The sequence below is a fragment of the Gasterosteus aculeatus genome, chromosome 7 (genome assembly GCF_964276395.1).
Source record: "Gasterosteus aculeatus chromosome 7, fGasAcu3.hap1.1, whole genome shotgun sequence".
NCBI lineage: Eukaryota > Metazoa > Chordata > Actinopteri > Perciformes > Gasterosteidae > Gasterosteus > Gasterosteus aculeatus.
This window is the reverse complement of record NC_135694.1, coordinates 18,774,406-18,793,864: the sequence shown is the minus strand read 5'-3', so window position 1 is coordinate 18,793,864 and position 19,459 is coordinate 18,774,406. Positions and strand designations below refer to the sequence as shown.

The window sequence follows — 19,459 nt, the reverse complement described above, 5'->3', positions numbered from 1 at the left end:
TGGTGCACTTTATTTTTAATTTCTAAATATTTTTAATTTTAACTTGTATTCCTTTATTTTGAAACTAACCCATAACCTTATACTACTAACCCCTAACGTTATATTTTATTTTACTCCTCGTGCCCTGTTGTCTTGTCGTCCATTGTCGTACTGTCTGCTATTACGCACCAACCGCCAAGTCAAATTCCTTGTATGTCTGACATATTATGGCAATAAATGTTTCCCGATTCCTGATTCCTACTCATCTCAAACCTTCTCAGACAGCATTTGTGTCAGATACTAAGAGAGGCGGCACAGCTCGTTACCACTGCTTAACAATCATAAAGGAAGAGGTCTGTATAATCATAAACAAAGTAGCGATATAAAACAGCAGCAGCACACCGAAAGATACAGAAAAGTCATTAACGTGGTGGGTCTGTTATTCTCCATCTCACTTGCTGGAATGATATTCATGTATGCATGACGGAAGTCTCCTTTCCCTCCCTTGCTTGATCTTGCCGTGCCTTGTGGGCACCCGGTGTGCGGCCTCCCTCCCACCCTGCTGTTCTCGATTCCCCACAACCCCTTGAAGGTGTCTCATGTAGGTGAAGCGGAGCGCGTTAGAGAGGGAGGCCTGGCCACGCTCAGGTATATCGGCCTCACTCATTAAACAATAAAAAACCTTACGATGTTGTAGTACGCTAAATTTAAGTTGGACAAGAAATATTTGCATAAAGATGTGTTTGTGAGTAAAATAAAGATTTTTTTCATGCTGTAAATCCAGCTGCTTTGTTCTGCTGTGTTCAGCCACTTAATTATAGGCAAGCACTAACAGATTCATACACATGACATTTTCTGTTTGCCATTTAAAAATAGCCCGAGAGACTAAAAAAGGCTATCACAGCGCTGCACAACTGTTAATACGGAAAACGGCCAACATTTCAATAATGCTGTCCCAATTAATCAGCTCCCCGATGAAACAAGCTCATAATCATTACCACTTTTACTTACAGACGATACAGAATGATTTTGCAGGCCTGTTTCCAACACTCTGCTGGCTCTGAGCACAAGTTAATTTAGTAGAAAATGAGCCGCAGCACTGGTCCTCGCAGTGATGCTTCCTAAATAGATAATTGTGTGCTAATAACGGATACAGCCACAGCAACAGCTGGAGCCGCAGAGTTTTCATTTGGCAGAAGGCAGAAGGATGATTCTTAATTGTCTCTTTAGATCGCTTTTTGTCTTTTTCTTTGCTGTGGTCCAAAGACTTGATTTTCAACATCACGTTGGCAGATTTCACCCAAAGACGCAAATTAATCTTAAAATGATGGTAACCAGCCGTGAGCATGCAAATGCTGATAAAGTTAAGATTGGTTTGTGGAGATATAGGGAAATATACTGTATATATCCGCCATGGTGCGCTTCAGGGACTACTTGGCGCCATCATAAAGAAACGACCCACATATTAACAAGCCTGTTGGAGACCAATAACTACACTGTTACAAAAACCCTCCATCCGGCTGCTTAATAAAGGGACAGTCTGAAAGGGACTCTTTGGCTTCCAATTACATTAAGGAAGTCGGGCACTATACACGACAGGCCAATGAAATTTCATTGTCCCCTCAATTGGGGTTTACAAGCCGAGGATGGCAGGGCATGTCTCATTAAACTCACTTTTCCTTTCCAAGCCGTGGCTAAAAGTTTCAGCGCAGGGTTGTGAAAAAAACGGAAGGTTTCTGCCCCCCCAAGAAGGGCCAGAAGACTCATCCCCTGCGCCTTGCCAGAAATAACCCCACCACTTTAACAACAGACGTCTCGCCTCTATGGAGGACAAGCGGCGAGGCAGGAGCTGCCTAGTTTGCTACATTGCTTGTAATGTACGCAGGTATGCCGTCCGCGGTGAGCTTGCCTCCGCCCTCCCATCACTAATCAGCATTCAGCGGCGCGAGAGCTCGGCGGTCGCACTAAAGCATCAGCCTCACCATGTTCTGCCTCTAGAAGGCCACTTGCGCAACAAACGCAGCTTCCCAGAGCATCGCTGAGCCGCCAGAGGTGATTCTGCACCGTCCACCGGCAGGCCGCTGTGTGTAAACCGCTTCCCTTCCCCTGTACTTTCTCTCTCTCCTTGCGCTTCCTGTGGCTTTCTGTGGAATCCTGATAATCCTGCAGAGTGCCAACACAAAAGCAAGCAGCCCCGTCCACCTCTAAAATGAATACGCTGAATAATACATCCATCTTCCTCATTGATCTTCACTGGGCGGAGACTGGCAGAGGGAGTGCAGTAAGCGCCTGTGTGTGTGTGTGTGTGTGTGTGTGTATGACAGTCCTCCGAATGGCTGACAAAGCTGCGTGTACAGAGTGAATACGAGATGGAAAGGAGATGAGGGAGAGAGAGCAGAGCGGAGATTAATCACCTGACAAGTGGATGGAGTGTCCATTTGTGCCTCAGGGACAGGCCGCAGATAGGATGTGACATTCAGGAGCACTTAAGAGGACATGGAAGCGCTCGCCGTACCCTCTCACACACAGAGACACGTGCACATGCAGTACAGCATGCAAACAACTGTACATTCAAGAGGGGGGGGGGATTCTGTTACGGTAGATTGAAAAGTTGTGACACATTCTAAAGTCCTGAGTAGAACACTGAGGTGCATCTTCAGGCCAAATAACACCTGTCGGTTAATGAGTGAAGGCTGGAATAAGGTTTTGGATGTATGGCTAAATATCAGTTATGCATGTAAATATGACTAACGGCTTTACTTTCATGAACCATGTGCAGATTGCAGTGAGTCAAGTGTGTCAAGATTATCATACATCCCGTTAGAGGCATCCTCAGGCATGATATTGTGCGACATCTTACAAAAAAGGCCCTCCTCATTTTTTTCATCTCTTTTCCTATGAAAGACAGCAACAAGTCAGGTCAGATGCATACAGGCCTTTCAAAATAAACGTCTCTCTTCACTGGAAACTACTTTTGGGAAGAATTTGGAGAACTTAATTTAAGGAAAGCGATTGTCATCTGAGGTCAAGACAACCACAAAAAAAATTATTACGGAAGTTATATCAACATAAAATAAATCAGTTTTGACTTCTCATTTCCCACGGGGAACAAACAGCAGTCTCCTGGTTGAAGGATTTTAAAACTTTGAAGATCTCATTGCCGCAGTCAGTCCATACACTGATCAATACAATAACTATCTGCCATCAAATACAACCATACTGCGATAACTAAAATGGAAATGTAGCTAAAAATGTGGCCTATATTTTTGCATGTTGCAAGTCAGTTAAATTTGAGTTTTAAATGCAAAAATATATAAATAGTCGCCCCTTTTGCTACATGGATACGAACCTTGGACTGAGGGAGGAAGCCGGAGTACCCAGAAAAGCCCACATGAACGTGCAAACTCCACACACAAAGACCAGACCCCCCCAGAAGCTGGACAGGTTTGAACACCAAGACCTTTGTGCACTGAGGCGACCATCACCATGTCACCATGCCGCCCTCCATGCAATTTAAATGATTCTCAACTGATTGTGAAGTCCGACTCTGTGAGGAATAAATCCCCATATCCCACTACGGTTATTCTTTGAGGTATGCTTCTACGACACATCCATCTTATATCATTGTCTGCCTCAAGCCTGCCTCTGTAATCATTCCCTCAGGGGGAAAGAAGACTTTCAGAGAGAGATGTGTTTCCAAAAAGGAAAAAAATACTTTGTGGCGAGCATGATGTGTGCAAGAAAGACTCTCTTCACACGTACTATACTCCCTTAACTCTAACGTTGGATCAGCTGATTGACACCATCGGTTGTGGAACGTAAAAAATCCCACCGCTGATTTCAGCCTCCTACAGTTTTTAGCAATTTGTGGTCCCATTGTATAGTGCCTGATACACAGATATATTTGAGATGTACATACAACTCATAAACCTTCTCGTCACGTATGGAGAGAACACAACAATGTATATTTCATTTGTCTACTTGTGTTCCACGGCTTTGACTGACAGGCCTCTCGTAGTTGTTGATGTTAGCTCCTTCGCTCACTTGATTAGCATTAGTTGCTATAGAACGGTTAACTTGCTAACTGAAGTCGATGTTTCCTACGACCTCCCATTCTGCTGCTGCAGTGAGACAGAACAACTGACAAGTGACTTTCTTAGTGTGTAAGCGGCTACAAACATAGAGGGGGCAGAATTTTTTTATCAAAGCAATAACATAAAAATGAATAATTTAAAAACTGAAATGCTTAAATAATTTAATGTGCTCTGAGGGACATATTTTTTGCATTTCAGCACATTCTTCTTCAATCTCACCATAAGAGCTGATTTAGTGGAGCTGTTTTGGTCTCATGTTCACATTTTACCAACAGAAATGTTTCTTCCCGTCTTCACGGTATCTCCAACACAAGCTTCCGCTCAGTTCGGCCCATGAATTAGGACATTTATAACGTTTTGTGTCATCGCTGCTTGTCAGTATCTCTGATCGTTCCCCAACGAGAGTCAAGAAACGCTGGAAGGAGTTCACACGAGAAGCTCCCTGCTGAAAGCAACGCTTTAAAGCGGCGTTGAGTCTTTGGTGCCGTGTTAAATGAAAACACTCTGGGAATCTCTCGTACAGTGAGACAGAGTGACGCTTTCACACACAGTGAGAGTTGAATGAACTGGGAGAAACACAATATGAGAATAGTAGATCAATCTACTCTTGTTTCACCTGTCAATGAATCACTGCAGGGAGTCAGTTAACTCATGAAACATCATCACGTCATCTGACCGGGTCGTCCCTGCTTCTGGTGTTCTGGAGTTCCATTTGACGTTAAGGATAATTGAAAGTAGTGAGAGAAGATTCTTTATGAATGCAGTGTTTGGTCTTGTAGGCGGGGGTAAAAAAAAAAATCTATTTTATAAATTATTTCAGATTACATTTCGCTCACATTGTCCTTATGAACAATTCAAGTTATGTTTAATCAAAAAACTCCAAATTGATCGACATGGCAAAAACCCGGGACCAGGTATCTTGCTGGTTGTTTTTAATGATACCGCCATTTATAGTGGGAAAGTCCTTAGGGGCTCAACAACAGTTTCAATATTTCAGCAGGTTAAATCCAGCGCTCTTATGTAGCCGGCCTGGTTCCAGTTTGTCCACAGCTGAACTGAATGCCACCATCTGGAGACCGAAGGGACGCCTGGGCTCTGCGGTGATGAATGAATGCAAGTAATTGTTAATCGATGTGACAAAGCTGCTCTATGACCCCGTGTCAGGATCCACAATTGGCTAACTGTCTTCACACTAGCCCCCATTTCCATAAACGTGCGCTACGCACAGTTCAAAGTATCGTATTCAAAAAGCTGTATGGAAAAAGAAAAAATCCACATGAACAGCTTATTCCAGAAAAAACAATTTCATGCTTCAGGTGTTTTTTTGCTGGACAAAACGTCTATCTAATATAGATTTTCCCATAATGCACCAAAATATCTGCAGTAGCAACAACAAGTAAATGTGAACCAATGAGCATGTCAAAGTGGACTGGCCTTGTTTTGTTCGATTAGCAACCACCAGTCATTTTACTTGTGGATTAAAGGCCTTAACTAACAACGTCTCACTACTCATTGCACAGCCGAGTTAATTAACTCCAAACCAGTAGATGGATATAAGCCATATTTGTTTTACGTTTGCCTGCAATTAGCTTGACATTACACAACAAAATCCAGAGAAGCATCTTAAGGCTCATATTCCAGTTACTTGTGGGTCTGAGAGATGACATGTGGACTGAATCAATACTTTATTTACGCATTGTGTAATTTAATATCTTTAACTGCAAGATTGTTAGCACAATGCAGGGTAATGCAGTTTTCATTCTTTCTGATTTTCACATTAACGTTAAACACTTAACTACATTTTTTGGCACGTTGGAGCCCCTCCATCTCCATTGCGTTCTCCGTTTTCAAAAGGCCGTTTAGAAGAAGATTTATTTTCTGTCTGGTTAGAATCTGTATGAATGTAAATTGCCTCGGGGTACCTGCCAACTTGCCAGAGAACTGCAGTGAGTCTCGGGTCCCACAACTGCTGGAGAAAGACATAAACCACAGCTTCAGTTTCACATCAGCGGCGGCACAGAAAGAGGAAATAGATGCATTCTGGTATGTTTCATCCCAGCGGAGAACCATCCTTATAAAGAACTCTCTGGTGGAGCAGCGCAGACAATGACTCACACAGAGAATGTTATGGAGGGTCTATAGGACACAGATAAAAGCTTCTATTTTAGGCACATCGCTCTGAGAAAGAAATACTTCTGTTTCCAAACTACGAGAAGCGCTGAAGTCCCGCTGATAAACAGCACAAGAAACACGGTGGAAAGTTAGGAGATGAGTCAAGTCCCTCCTTGATCCACTGATCATGACGATAATGAGGAGTTATCAAGAATTATATGACAAGTGATTAAGTGATCAGTTCGCTCACACACACACACACACACACACTCACTCAGCTTCTTTATAGGCGCCTCCTCTCTCCTCTCCACCGCACTCTTCTTCACAATAGGGAGGGGGATCCCTTACCGTCTGATGTAATGATGACATCCTCAAAAGAGAGGAACCCCGGGCAGAGTTACTCCCTTCTCCGCTTTCTAAAAAGATGCCGTAATTGAATTATAGCGCAACTGATATTTTTGATCCACCCCCACGAGTCTCTTCAAAAGACACCAGCAGTGGAATTTGTCTTGTTTTGTCTCTTGTCTTTGCAAACAGATGGTAGTAAGAAAACAGATTATGAAGCGTAGTGTTCATGTTAATATTTTAAATGAGTTGAATACGTTCTTTGGAGGAAAAAAAGAGAGCAACTGTTAATCAGCAGTCTGTTTGCTCAGAAAAAAAAACTTTTGGCATCCCAACAAACAGTGTAGTCTAGTTGGTGCACAAAGAGGCCCGATCTAGATATTATGTTCAATTTTTTTAAGCACTGCAGGAGGGAGAGCGACAGAGAGAGAGGTGGGGAGATGAAGGAGGAGAACTTTGCTGTTTTTTAAGTGAAGAAGAAATACTGTACTCTCACGACGGCATAATAACACCACAGCCCACATACGGTACGGATCCATCTGGACATGTTATCCGCAGCTGAGCTCACTCAGTAAGATTTACAGATAAGCAAGATGTAGGAATCAAGTCTTTGTAATAAAAACATCAGTCCGCCTACTCAAACTGTCACCTCTAAGGTAAAAGCAAGCATAACATCTGACTTGAAAGGTTTGTACACACACACACACACACACACAATGTACCTTGGAAAGCTGTATATAGAATTACAGCACAGAATCGGTACATCTATTGATGAGCAGCCTGTGATGCTGTCACATATATGCATCTAAATAAGGCTCATGATTTTACACGAGTCCGCATTTCTTTAAAGCTGGTATGAAATGTATCTGGAACTTGTCAGAGCAACAAGTCCTCATGAAAGCTGGATTATAAAAAATACATTTTGGACTGAAAAGCCGTATATGAGGTCATATTCAGATACAAAACACACGAAGATGCAGTTTATTAAGAAACCAATATGATCTTGTTGGTGTCATTTACACCATTTATCTTTAAATATACCTGATGAAATAAACACATTGAAGTAGTGAACTCAAAACAGGTTATTGTTAAAAGGCATTTAATGTAGTGTCATTTAAACAGTATATCTTGGGAAATACGATTATTTCCCCAAAACGATTTTACTTCTTGAAAGACATTAGCAAGTTTTCAATTAGTCCAAATGTGATTAGGATGTGGAGCTAATATTCTAAAATGTAAATACTTCACAGCATACAGGAGAATAATTAGCTGGAGCAGGCTGATAATTACCACTTCAAAGTGATGTACTTTGTATTTCTAAACCTTTTAGAAGGAGCTCATTATTGCACCACAGTACCACACTGACTTGCTACACATAATTGTTGTGTGGAGCGCAACGTAAACCGCAGTAACACATCAAAACAGACTTGTCCACGACCAAAGGGTCTGTGCTGTAGACCCCCCCCCCCCCCCACACGCACACACACACCAGCACTAGCTGCGTGCTGATCGTGGTTTTGACGCTCTATTAATGCTGCCTTTATTCTGACTCTAACTAACCAGGACTGACAAAATAAAAAAAACAAATAGTTTTGTTATAATTTAGAGGATACCTTCACCTTAATAACATTGTGTTAGCCTGAATTAGCGAAGCCGCATTTGAACAGCAGGGCTGTCAGATATCCTTTTCATTGAGTGTTAGAGATGTTAGGATTAATACCACATGCGGTTGAAACTTTACCTGAGTTGCAATCTATAAATCGCTCTGCATAGAGGAGAGCTTCTTCTAAAGAGTGAGCTTCTTTCAACGACGCGGTTGGAACCGGACGGCTAATCCCGGATGAATGTTGGGTTTGCAGGTTGGCGTGACAAGAACAGATCTCTGCACCGGTTTGTGATAATACGTTTGAACAGATAGCGGACACAGAGTGTGGCCAACAAGGCCCGGCCTCCTCCACCTGTAATGGAGATGTTTATAGGAGAGCATGTGGAGGGGGGGCTTCCTTCAGCTCTAACACCCTCAAACACTCACACAGCACAGCTCGCTCTTACATTTATGCATGATCTGCACCGCAACCGGTCCCGAGTGCACATTTCATAATTCATGCATACTGTACTGTAGCGACTCAAAAATGCTACTTCATCAGCCTCCCCCACTCTGCTTTATTTTATCTGCAAGTTGAACTGGTCCGCGTTACACTCGGATTCCAGAAAACATCCAACCGTCCCCGCAAATGGGCTTGTGGTGCAACATTCAGAAAGGTTTCAAATCACCTAATGAATATCCTCAGAAACCCCACCGCTAAAAGTGTTATCTCTCAATATGGAGCAGAGTGCTTTTCTTAATGGTAAATAAGTCAGGAATCTTCTTTTTTCACACAAATAAAAAAAAAGCAGATCCTCCTTGGATCAAACAAACAAAGCGTGTTACCGGGTCTGGATCTCTGTTGCATCAGCCTGATGAAGTATCAGAAGGAGCATCTGTGGCATGTTAAGCAGTCCAAAGAGGCTTCGAGGTGAACGATGAACGAATGATGTAACTGGACAACAACACGCTGCTGACAGTTCATCAGCAGACGGTGGGTCGCTAATTACGGTCAGTTATGTGATCTGATAAATGAAACATAAGTTAAGCGCGTGTGCGACCATAAATGACCACGTCAACAATTGTATCTATCTAAAAGCTTGATGCAATTCGCAAAGACGGCTTTAGAGCAAAGGGGAGTTGTGCAAGAATAACGGTCAGCAATTAGCAGATGATTTTATTAAAGTCATTACTTACTGGCGCTCTAAAAGGGAATAAACACAGAATGCACAGACCGCCTTCGTCTAGCCTTGAGAGGGTTGCGACATTCACAAGCACAAAGGACTTATTATGGTAAATCAAGCTTTTAATCTGAGATTTTACACTGATGTACAAATTGACCTGCATCCTAATGGCTTTATTATAACGCTTTACTCATGACGTGCTGCGTTTGCCCACATTCTTCTCTTCTTTTCATTCAGCTATCTCTGTGGAGCAGCGCTTTAGCACAGCGACAATTTCACTTTTTAATCAGGGAATATTTACTCCTCCTTACTTTCTTGCGTGAGAGCGAAATGGTGTTTGAATCAACTTGAAGGGCACCCGGTTTTCCAAAGCGGTTTTCCATAAGTGAAAAGTTGTGTGTCTGCCCTGTACTTTCATAGTAAACTTTCCCTTGGCCATCAGCAGTTTTTCTGTAGTCCAAAGATGACTAAACCAATAGCATTTGATCATAAAAATACCTTCTGCCGTCCATTTTAACTGTGTGCAACAAGCTGTAAAGGCAGCTTCAGTCTACATACAGTCAGTAATCACAGTATCAGAAATGCGATGACATTCTCATTGATATAACACTGAACAAGTGTGCACACTCTAGAATTGTGGATTTTCCTCCACTGAAGCTGCACAACTCGCTCTGGGACATGAGGTGAAGTTATCTTTTGGAACTGGATCCCGAGAGCTTTGTGTTTTGTTGCAGGATTTTGTGAAAAGGTGAAGGAGTGGAAAAAAAACCCACATCCGGACACAGTGAGTAAGGTACCACAAAAATGTATTTAGGTGCATCACACTGGCGGCATCGCCTGCAACTAGTATCTTGCAGATGTATTTACTGTGCCAAAGGGTTCCATTGCAACCCCCTGTGCTTTGACTACTGATGGAGCCTCCAGTGCATCCAGAGCCAAGTGAGCCATCATTTATGTTAAAAAATTGAGGAAGGCTCTTTTCTTTTTTTAAATCAATACATAAACTACCCGCAAGATCCACAGGGAGGGCAGCGGAAGTGACAGTCCGCTGAACAAATGGGCGGCGGCCTCCTGGAGCCTGCTGACTCAGCCATTTCCCCCATGGAGGAAACAGCGCTTGATTATGCTTTCCCATATGCCCCCCGCACCCCCCCCGCACCCTCTCTCACAGCCGGGCAGTTTGCCGTTTCTACCTGGACGCCACTGGTCAAAGGAGGTTTAATTCAGAAGAGAGATAAACTCTCTCAGTGTCGACGCGCGTGTTGTTGCTGCTGGAGTCCAATCTTTCCCTCAGTATTTTGACTGTTTTGCCGTGACGCCCGTTATACCAGATGTAAAAAAAACAGCAGCAGAAAATGATGTCCTGCTGCACTGTGCATCCATCCATCAAGGCCGATGAGATCATAAATCCTTCTCCTCCTCGGCCGGACTGATTTCTCCTCTGCTTCTCCTAGATGGGTTTTGGAATGCATGTCAACATGTTTCCGCTCTGTCTCCTCTGCTTCTTCATCACCGTCATCATCATCATCCCACCACGCTACCTGTTCTATCCATCATCTGGACACCTGCTCCTCTGCACATTCAATTCCTCTCTCCCGCGCGCTGTGTTTGACCTCGTGACCCGACACACTCCCTCGAATCATCTTAGAGCCAGCGCTTTGGGAAAGAATCTGCAGATGCTGGAGTGGGACTGGATTGCCTTGAGTAGGACGCACCTTTCCCCAAGGTAGTGAGGCGATTCCCGCAATTTAAAATTTGGTCATCTAGAGAAAAAGAAAAAGCATTCAGCTGGCAGCTGTAGCTCAGGCAGCAAAGGCTTCCTTGAAGGACGTGTCCGTGTTTGTGTGGCGATGGTGGTGCACGAGGCAATCGAACGGACAGCCGCTACTCTTCGGAGCCCTTTCACTGGATTTCTCGCATATTGTTCTTCTAAACCGAACTAGATTGGATCATTTCTGCAATGTGAGATTGAAACATTGATGTCGGACGTTGGGAGAAACCTAGAAGGCATCGCCTACATTGCGACAACAGTGTCCGGTTGTTGCTGTATTTCCATTTAAATGTGATGTTACAGTGTGTTGTCATGATTAGCATTGGAATTGCTAAGGCCAATAGAAAGCCTGAACAATTGAAGAAATGGCCTTGAGTTGCTCCTAAATACTGTTGTTGATGAGAAGGGGACGATCTGAAAACATCCGCCAGCATGGAGGCATAAAAATAAAAAGACCAAGGCACGTCGTACTCTGCATTATTTTTCTAAAGCAAGTCGCTATTTGTTGAATTGTATCGTGAGCCAACATTTATAGGTACGGTTAAAAAATGAAATTTGTGTGACATTTTAAAACTCATGGTGCGCTTTCCATAAGGATGAGCAGTTATGCATCTAGTTTGCACCATTTGTAGTTAACGGTGTAGTAAATGCTAGCTGCCAGGTCCTTTTAGTGTCTTCCACAGACATCAGTATTGACAAATTGCTGCTCATGCAAACAGCAAAAAATATATACCGGTCCAACATCTCAGCGCACCATTATAACCTTCTAAACCATTCCAACATCTATTGTATTCAAATTGCAGGCGTAAACACACTGGAGGTTTGGTTTATAGGTCAAACGAGGGAAAATGCAAATTGTGGTATTAAAAAAAGAATCAGGAACCATCCAAATGGCGTATATTCACCCCCAAATCTATCAGAGCAAAATGCTCCTCTGTATACACATAAACGGCCATTAGTTCTGTAAGCTGGCAGATGGCGGCCCTGAAGTAAACATGCACAGTGTGATAATAAGTCAGCACACCACACGTTTCATGCGGGACTTGCTGTCAGAAGGACCACACATCCGTCTCTTGTACCGCGGCTTCTCCTGCTCCACACCGTCCTAAATGTGTGTACCTGCTAGAAGTCAAGGTGAGAAGACAATCAACAACAGAGTACTTTCGATTACATTTACCCCCCCGGGGCAGTGGTTACTGTATGTGATTTGCCACCAGTGGGAAGGGTGGAGGCGAGGGAGGCCGTTGCTCTGCTCCTTCCGCCCCGTCTTCACGGGCAAATGCGCGGACAACAAGAGGCCGGGCCAAAGGTCAGGGGGGAGCCGGGGGGGTAAATGGACTGGAGGCTTTACAGGTAGAATTTGTTCTATGACACCAGGTGAAAGGAAGCTCACTAGATCACTGAGAGAGACGGAGGCTGCTCTGTGCCTGTGCAGGGGGGGGTTACTGGTTCCTTGTTTCAACGCCGTTAATGTGCCGCTTCAAAAGGAAGGACTTTTATTAAATCAACTCACAACAAAAACTAATGAGGTCACAGAGAAAAGGCAGCCAGACAAGTCTGCCTTGTGTGTCTCGTGCCACCCGGGCAGTGGGGGGGGGCACATTGGACCTCATAACATAATTTATTACATTCAACCACACTTTCACACAAATGGCTTTGCACCGCAGAAGGTTCCACCAATGGCATCAAAGGAGAGAGAGGCAGAGAGAGAGAGAGAGAGGGCGGCAGAGAGAGGCAGAGAGAGAGAGAGAGAGAGAGGCAGAGAGAGAGAGAGAGAGAGAGAGAGGCAGAGAGAGAGGCAGAGAGAGAGAGAGAGAGGGCGGCAGAGAGAGGCAGAGAGAGAGAGAGAGAGAGAGGCAGAGAGAGAGAGAGAGAGAGAGAGAGGCAGAGAGAGAGGCAGAGAGAGAGAGGCAGAGAGAGAGAGAGGGAGAGAGAGAGAGAGAGAGAGAGAGGCAGAGAGAGAGAGGCAGAGAGAGAGAGAGAGAGAGAGAGAGAGAGAGAGAGGCAGAGAGAGGCAGAGAGAGAGAGAGGCAGAGAGAGAGAGAGAGGCAAAGAGAGAGAGAGAGAGAGAGAGAGGCAGAGAGAGAGGGGCGATTTACTGCTACAGTAAATCTGAAGGAGCAGCTCCAGCCCGCATCGAGGACGAAAGGAAGGCTTTCTGTTCACTGGGGGTTTCACAGCCCTTTGCTAGTCTGTTGAACCATGCACCGTATTTGTCAGCAAGCGGCAGGGAATGCATCAACCTCCTCGGGAGTATGTGTGTGTGTGTGTGTCATAGGATCTCTGGGGCCGCCGGCCCAAAGCTCAGATCCTTCAGTTGTGTCTCAGGTTGTTCAGAGACGGAGGCCGACCCTCGTCCATCATTCTTTTATTAGTCGGCGCTCTGGCGAGTCTCTGGCTGAACTTGCTGTCCACCTCGCAACAACTCAACTCCTTCTCTACGTGATCTGATCGACTAATCGTGTGAACGCTTCGACTGTCAGGAGAGCATATTCTGTGACAAAAGATTCTGAGTTGAATCATGTAATGTATATATAAAATTTCAATTTAGGTCCTTCAAAATATGTGAACATAAGTGATGTTGACTTTCTTGTATTCGGTCAAAACTACTTCATGTTGAGGTCTTGTAGACTCGCTCCTTTCGATCTACACATGCCTGACTTGTCGTCTTCAGCGCACACTGAAGCTGAATTCATCAGATTTCATTCAGCTCCCTCTGGAGCCACAAAAAGGATTCACACCACTCTTCCCCCCACATCAGCAGTACTTCTGCCCGGGACCTATAAACATACTTTGATGTGTAAAATTGGTGGAATTGCCTTTAAGGGACCATAGAAATGATCAGGCTGGTGAGGTGAGATAAGTTTCGACCCCCCTTATTAGTGCTTTCTTTGACTTAACAGGTGCTTTCACTTCTTCTGGCTGATTGGACCTCTGTTGAAAGTGGGTGGAGCGAAGATTGCAAATGTTATACCAATAACAATCATACAAAAAAATAAAGAAAATCTATTTGTCCCGCCCGAACAACATGTCAATCATTTATGACAGAAGCTGTAGACTCGAGGAGAGCTCAATTGACTTAAGATTAAGTGCACGTAAAGATACCAAACCAAACCAAGTTGAGTAAAGTTGAAATAGTTACTAAATGTTTTGTTTGTCTTCTGTTAGAATCTTTTTTTGATGTCTTTGGAACCCACCAGACATTAATTGATTTTTCGATCATTTAATTGGTAAATTGAAGCTGTAATCCGTTTCCTCCCCTGAATATAGTTACTTAATATTTACTGTTCTACTAGTAGAATATTTCTTCAACCAAAGAAGCGTAAAACCTACAGCACGGTGCTTTAAAATCATTTTACTATTGACTACAAAATGAAACAGCTTTCTGTGTGAACGAGCATCCTTTTTCCTGTTAAAACTATTCTCATTAATGAAGGGGGGCCGAGACCGCAGCCGAGCAGCAGCAGCAAGACCAGAGAAGTGATTTCCATTAAACGAGTTATCCATCTACTTAAAACTAGCTGTGGCTCACTGGCTGGTGAAATGACATTTAGAGCGTCTTGCAGGGTTTCTGCTCCAGTAAGTGTTTTTCATAGGTAGATGCAATTAGGCTTGGTAAAACATCTGTAATTCATCTTCCTGGCGCGTGTGCAGCACAACGATTGTTTTGTCTCGTGTTGTCAGGCGGCGGCGGCGGACAAAGGACGAGGAGGAACTCGCGCCGCTTTCCAATCAGTGTTCCTGGAGCTCGGCCTGCACTCGTTCACCTTGACATTCAGTGGCAAACACACTGTGTGAGAAGCCCAAAACACGGGACACCAGACGGCTGGCAGACGCCACCTCCTGTGTGCGCGCAAACACACACACACACACACACACACACTACGCTGCTGGCTGGTCACCACAGAGGCCGAGCTAATCCAACTCCAGTGTTTAGCGCTGTGAAGCAGCTGGAAGCACATAAGCCGTTAACAAGTTAAGGTGAAAACGTTTTCCGGCGGGTCCTCCTCCTCCTCCTCCTCCTCCTCCACGCTGCAGCTTGCTGCACATCTCTTCCACGCTTCTGTTTGGCACATGTGCGCTCAGGCTTGCGTGTACACAAACATGCTCGCACATCACTGCTACACATCGGCCTACGCCGATGGGAAAGAATTAGCCGACCAAGCAGAAACAGGCAGAAGAAGCACAAAAAACTAATTTGGTCAGAAAAGACCGTTTACGCTGGCGTTGCCGTGGCACGCAGCCAAATGAGCGCTGCGATGATTAAGACTTTTATGGACCATGGATTACGTTACAGCAAAGACCATTTTCGAACACTTATATGGCATCAATGCTTCTTAAAAGGAGCAGGCTGTAAGATTTGGCGTGATCTAGCGGTGAGGTTGCAGATTTTAACCGACTGAAAACCCGGCGTGTCGAGCGTGCAGCACGTGGTGTTTGGTTTGTCCGCTCTGGGCTACTGTAGAAACACTGGCCCTGTGTGAAGACGACTGCCTTACTCTAAAATGTAACTGAAAACACTTTTCTTATTTTCAGTTAATGATGTCACACTGCTTTTCCCCCTAAATTCGCTTTCTGCACGCTTTATTTCTGCTGTGCGTGTTGAGATCAGATACCTTACTTATCAACAATGTGACACAAGTCCCACCACCCTTCGCCCAAACTCAATCAAAAGGGGTTTTTTGCCGACCTGTTCTTGATCTCACAGGGTTTGTCCGTACGTGTTCTGTGTGTTTAAATGGATAGAAAGAACCTGCAGGTACCCTGCCAGCAGTGGGCATCTAAGCGCCAGAAGCAATGGACGGCAACGCGGTCCAAGCTAAAGCTTTTTGACAGCGTGAAGTGGCAGCGGACGGGCCAGAAGGAACCACAGCTCAAGTAGGCCCGCCTTCCAGGGAGCCTTCTCCCCTTCCTCTTCCTCTTCCTCCTGCCCCCCATCCTGGCTCCGCTCGGGTTTTCAGAGTGGGCCAAGAGTCCACTCCTCCATTCTGGATGGACAGTTGTCTTCTCAGAACACAAACACAGGTGGGACTAATGTGTGTGTGTGTGTGTGTGTGTGTCTGTAACATTTGTCGCCTACATGTGCAGGTTCAGAGTCTCAAATGTGCTGTTGTGTTTGGGAAATGGAGGCCGTCAGCACAACGCCCTCTTGTCCTCGAGGAGTGGTGGAGTAATAAAGTGGCTCTGATGAAAGCCTAATGGCCACCTTCACCTTTGTTAACGGCCGTGGCAGCGTCCAACCCGCCGGCAATAAGGCGCGTGTTGGATCAGCAGCTCCGTCCGCCCCTCCTCCACCTGCGCTCACTAACAAACTGTGGGAGAGAAAGCTCATCACCGATGCTGCTAATTGACTCCCTGGATGCTGACTAACTGGCCAAATGATGAGCGCGAGGCTGAAAACACTAAGTGGGCCGCACTTCCGCTCGTGGCGACGCATGTGTCTCGGCGACGGACGCACACAACCTGCTGCGTGCAGTCTTAACAGCCTCCCCCACCCCCCAACCCCACCTACTCCTTCCTGCAATCACAGTAGTCACTTATTAATATATCCCTTTCAAATGCTAATTCTCCTTCATGCATAAATCATAACTCCAGAGGTGGCTGCTATAGTCTAACAGTATATTTAGTTTTGTTAGTTTGTTTGTGTGTGTGTGTGTTGGTAATCACCCGACACAGCTTTGTGTGACAGCGAGCACCCCAGGCATTAAGTTGTCACCCTTGTTGTTTGCTCAGTCAGGGTGTCCGGGTCAGGCAACCTTCTGTGAGGTGAAATCTCTGGGCTAAAACATCTGGAAAGTCACACGAAACCGCTGTGGAGGCCCTGAGGTAGCAGCTGATGGAGGAGTGGATGTTGGGTTATTTACATCCAAACCTCTGAAGTCATTTGACCCATGGAACTAAATGATAAACGAGTTGTTGTGGATGCAAAGTGTGATGCAGGTGTGATTTAATTTATTTGGTTTCTTCTTGGGTCAGTTTTAATAGTTTTTTCTAACTTATGGGCGTTAATACCAGTTACACTCTTTCCCGCCATGCCCTCCTCCACCCGACGCCCGCGCTTCTTCCGTCCACGTGTGATGGACGCGCATGGTCACCTACCTGCCAGGAGCTGGAGGGGATCTCAGCGAATTTGCCCAGTCCGCCGAAGGTGTAGCAGCGGTACATGTGATCCAGAGACTCCGAGCAGTGCCACAGCAAGCCGAAGCTCACGGAGTCCTTGTGGTGGTGGTGGTGGTGCTGCTGGTGGGGCTGGTTGCTGTTCCTCAGCTGGTCCTTAACAATCCAGGCAGGGGATATGAAGCTGAAACTGCACAAGGCGACCAGAACGGAGGAGAGGAGAACCCAGAAGCATCCCACGCAGCTGAACATGGTGGCAGCTTGGGGCAGGAAGCCCGGAGACAGACCCAGATCGAACCCGAACCCGGCTTCTTCTTCTTTCTTCTCCCGGCACAGGAGCGAATGCATTTGGAGCTGACGCCTTCTAGAGCAGGACTTCAACTTCAGCCCGCCCGACCGGCACTAGAGAAACCACTGGACACCCGCAGCGGCGCGCCTGGAACGGATCAACCTGTCTGGACGGATCAACCACGAGGGGAAAGGTCCAGAGCGCATCAGCCAGAGTGGAGGCGAGGCAGTGGGTGAAAACAAGTCAAGTCATCAGCGTCTTCACTGCTGGATAAGCCTGAATTAAAAATTAAAAAAACGACGCACACACGCGCGCCCGAGAGATGTTTGTCACACCCCAAAACTGGATGCGCAGTTGTCACACCAATGCAGGTGGAGGAGCAGTTCAATGCGGACCTACAGGAAGGACCATGTCCCGGAGCCGCGGGTCTCCTCAGTGCGACTTGTCCTGCCGCGCTTCAGGACGGACAACCGCGCACTCCGCGTCTCTGAAGAGTGCGCCTGCAAAGCATCAAGCTGGGGCAGCTTAAAGAGGGGCAGCTTCAGGGTGGGACTTTCAAAGTAATACTCCGAGCGAAGATGCGCAGCGAGGTTAAAGGCAGCGCTCTATCGTGGAGACGTCACAGCAAAACAATGTTTACATTTGAACAATTTAAATAAATGTGATTACAGATAACTGTAATCATCATGACGACCAGTCTGCTTCTCCTCAGTTATTTCAAATGTTTTGGTCATATTGTGTGCGTCATCTTATTGTTTTTACTGGGGACTTTGAGATGTCCTCCATGTTATGGAGCACTTGGACCTAACTAATTACCTCACTTGAGATTATAAAGTTGGTATAAATCTGATAAGTTTATTCATGGCGATTCAGTTTTATGCTTCCTATTTTACTGTGTCTATAGCAACATTTCAACCGGATTCAATGCACAAAGTGAATTTTCTGTGTTTTGGGGAACCCAGCATGAATGTAGATAATGTTCAGTTGTGTGGATGTGATGTTTATTGGCAGGACGTTTGTTTTATGTAGGATCTGTGGCAGGAGTGCCGTGAAGAACAAAACTCACTTTTATTCTGAAGGCAAACGTTCACTTTCCGGTATTTTGCACATGTCCTTTGCAACCTGACAGATTAGCCGGCCAGTCGCAACTGCTTGTCAAAATGCACCTTGCACTCATTAAGCGCATTGATACCGCGTGCATTAAGACCACGAGCGACATCATTTTAATAAACACAGAAAAATAACTTTTTCTTTCACCGTTTTTTAATTTGAATTATTTGTTATACTCCGAAAAACAACTACTTCTCAGCATCGACACGTACAGTAAAAGTCGTCACAGTCACCTTCTGTAACAGCACCTCAGCCAATCAGGGCCAGTTTGTATTGAGGTGGGCGTGGCCTCCGTGCAAGTAGCATTCAGTCTGAAGCTCGTGGGGCCTCAACCAGTGAAATAGCATATCGCTACTGACCTCATTTATGTGTGAAATATGACTCCCACCAATTACCTTTAGAAGGACAGTTAAAGCGCTGAAATACAGTTTTGAAAATAATTCTTTTTTAATAGTATTTCGGTACTAGCAGAGATAATTCTTCTGCATGTTTAGTATGTCTGACAGTAAAACGAAAAGAAACAATGACAGCGTTTTAAACGCTGTTGTACTGGACCGCAGGTGACTTCTGTGCTCTTTGGGATAAACTGTACTTTACAATTTGTGGATATTTCTGGAGCGGCCTCATTGAAAGCAGCCATATTAAATTATGTTAGAAGTACTTTTCTGCTATCGATGTTGTTTTCTTTGTTTTACCTCCAATGTTGCGATGCAGCTTACATCGCCCCCTGCTGGTCAGCCGTGATACTACTTCTCCCTTTGACTAGTCCCCTTCTCCCACATTTATGCTGTTATGAAAATTATTTTAAAAAACAAAACAATTTGCTTGTACACAAAGGACAGTATCAATGTAACCAAAATAGTAGGATTCAAC

At 45.0% G+C, this 19,459-nt stretch overlaps 1 protein-coding gene across 2 annotated transcripts in view; it reads right to left on the bottom strand.

Annotated features, from left to right (window-relative positions):
- The window catches only part of lhfpl7 (LHFPL tetraspan subfamily member 7), a 74,784-nt gene extending 56,619 nt beyond the window's left edge, over window positions 1-18,165 (bottom strand). For both annotated transcript variants that reach the window (XR_013468274.1, XM_040180007.2), the window contains exon 1: window positions 17,170-18,165. Coding sequence is in view for 1 of the 2 variants with exons in the window: in XM_040180007.2 (XP_040035941.2) it covers window positions 17,170-17,535 (366 nt within the window). In the remaining variant the exon portion in view is untranslated. The remainder of the gene's footprint in view (window positions 1-17,169) is intronic.
- Between the last annotated feature and the right edge of the window lie 1,294 nt (window positions 18,166-19,459).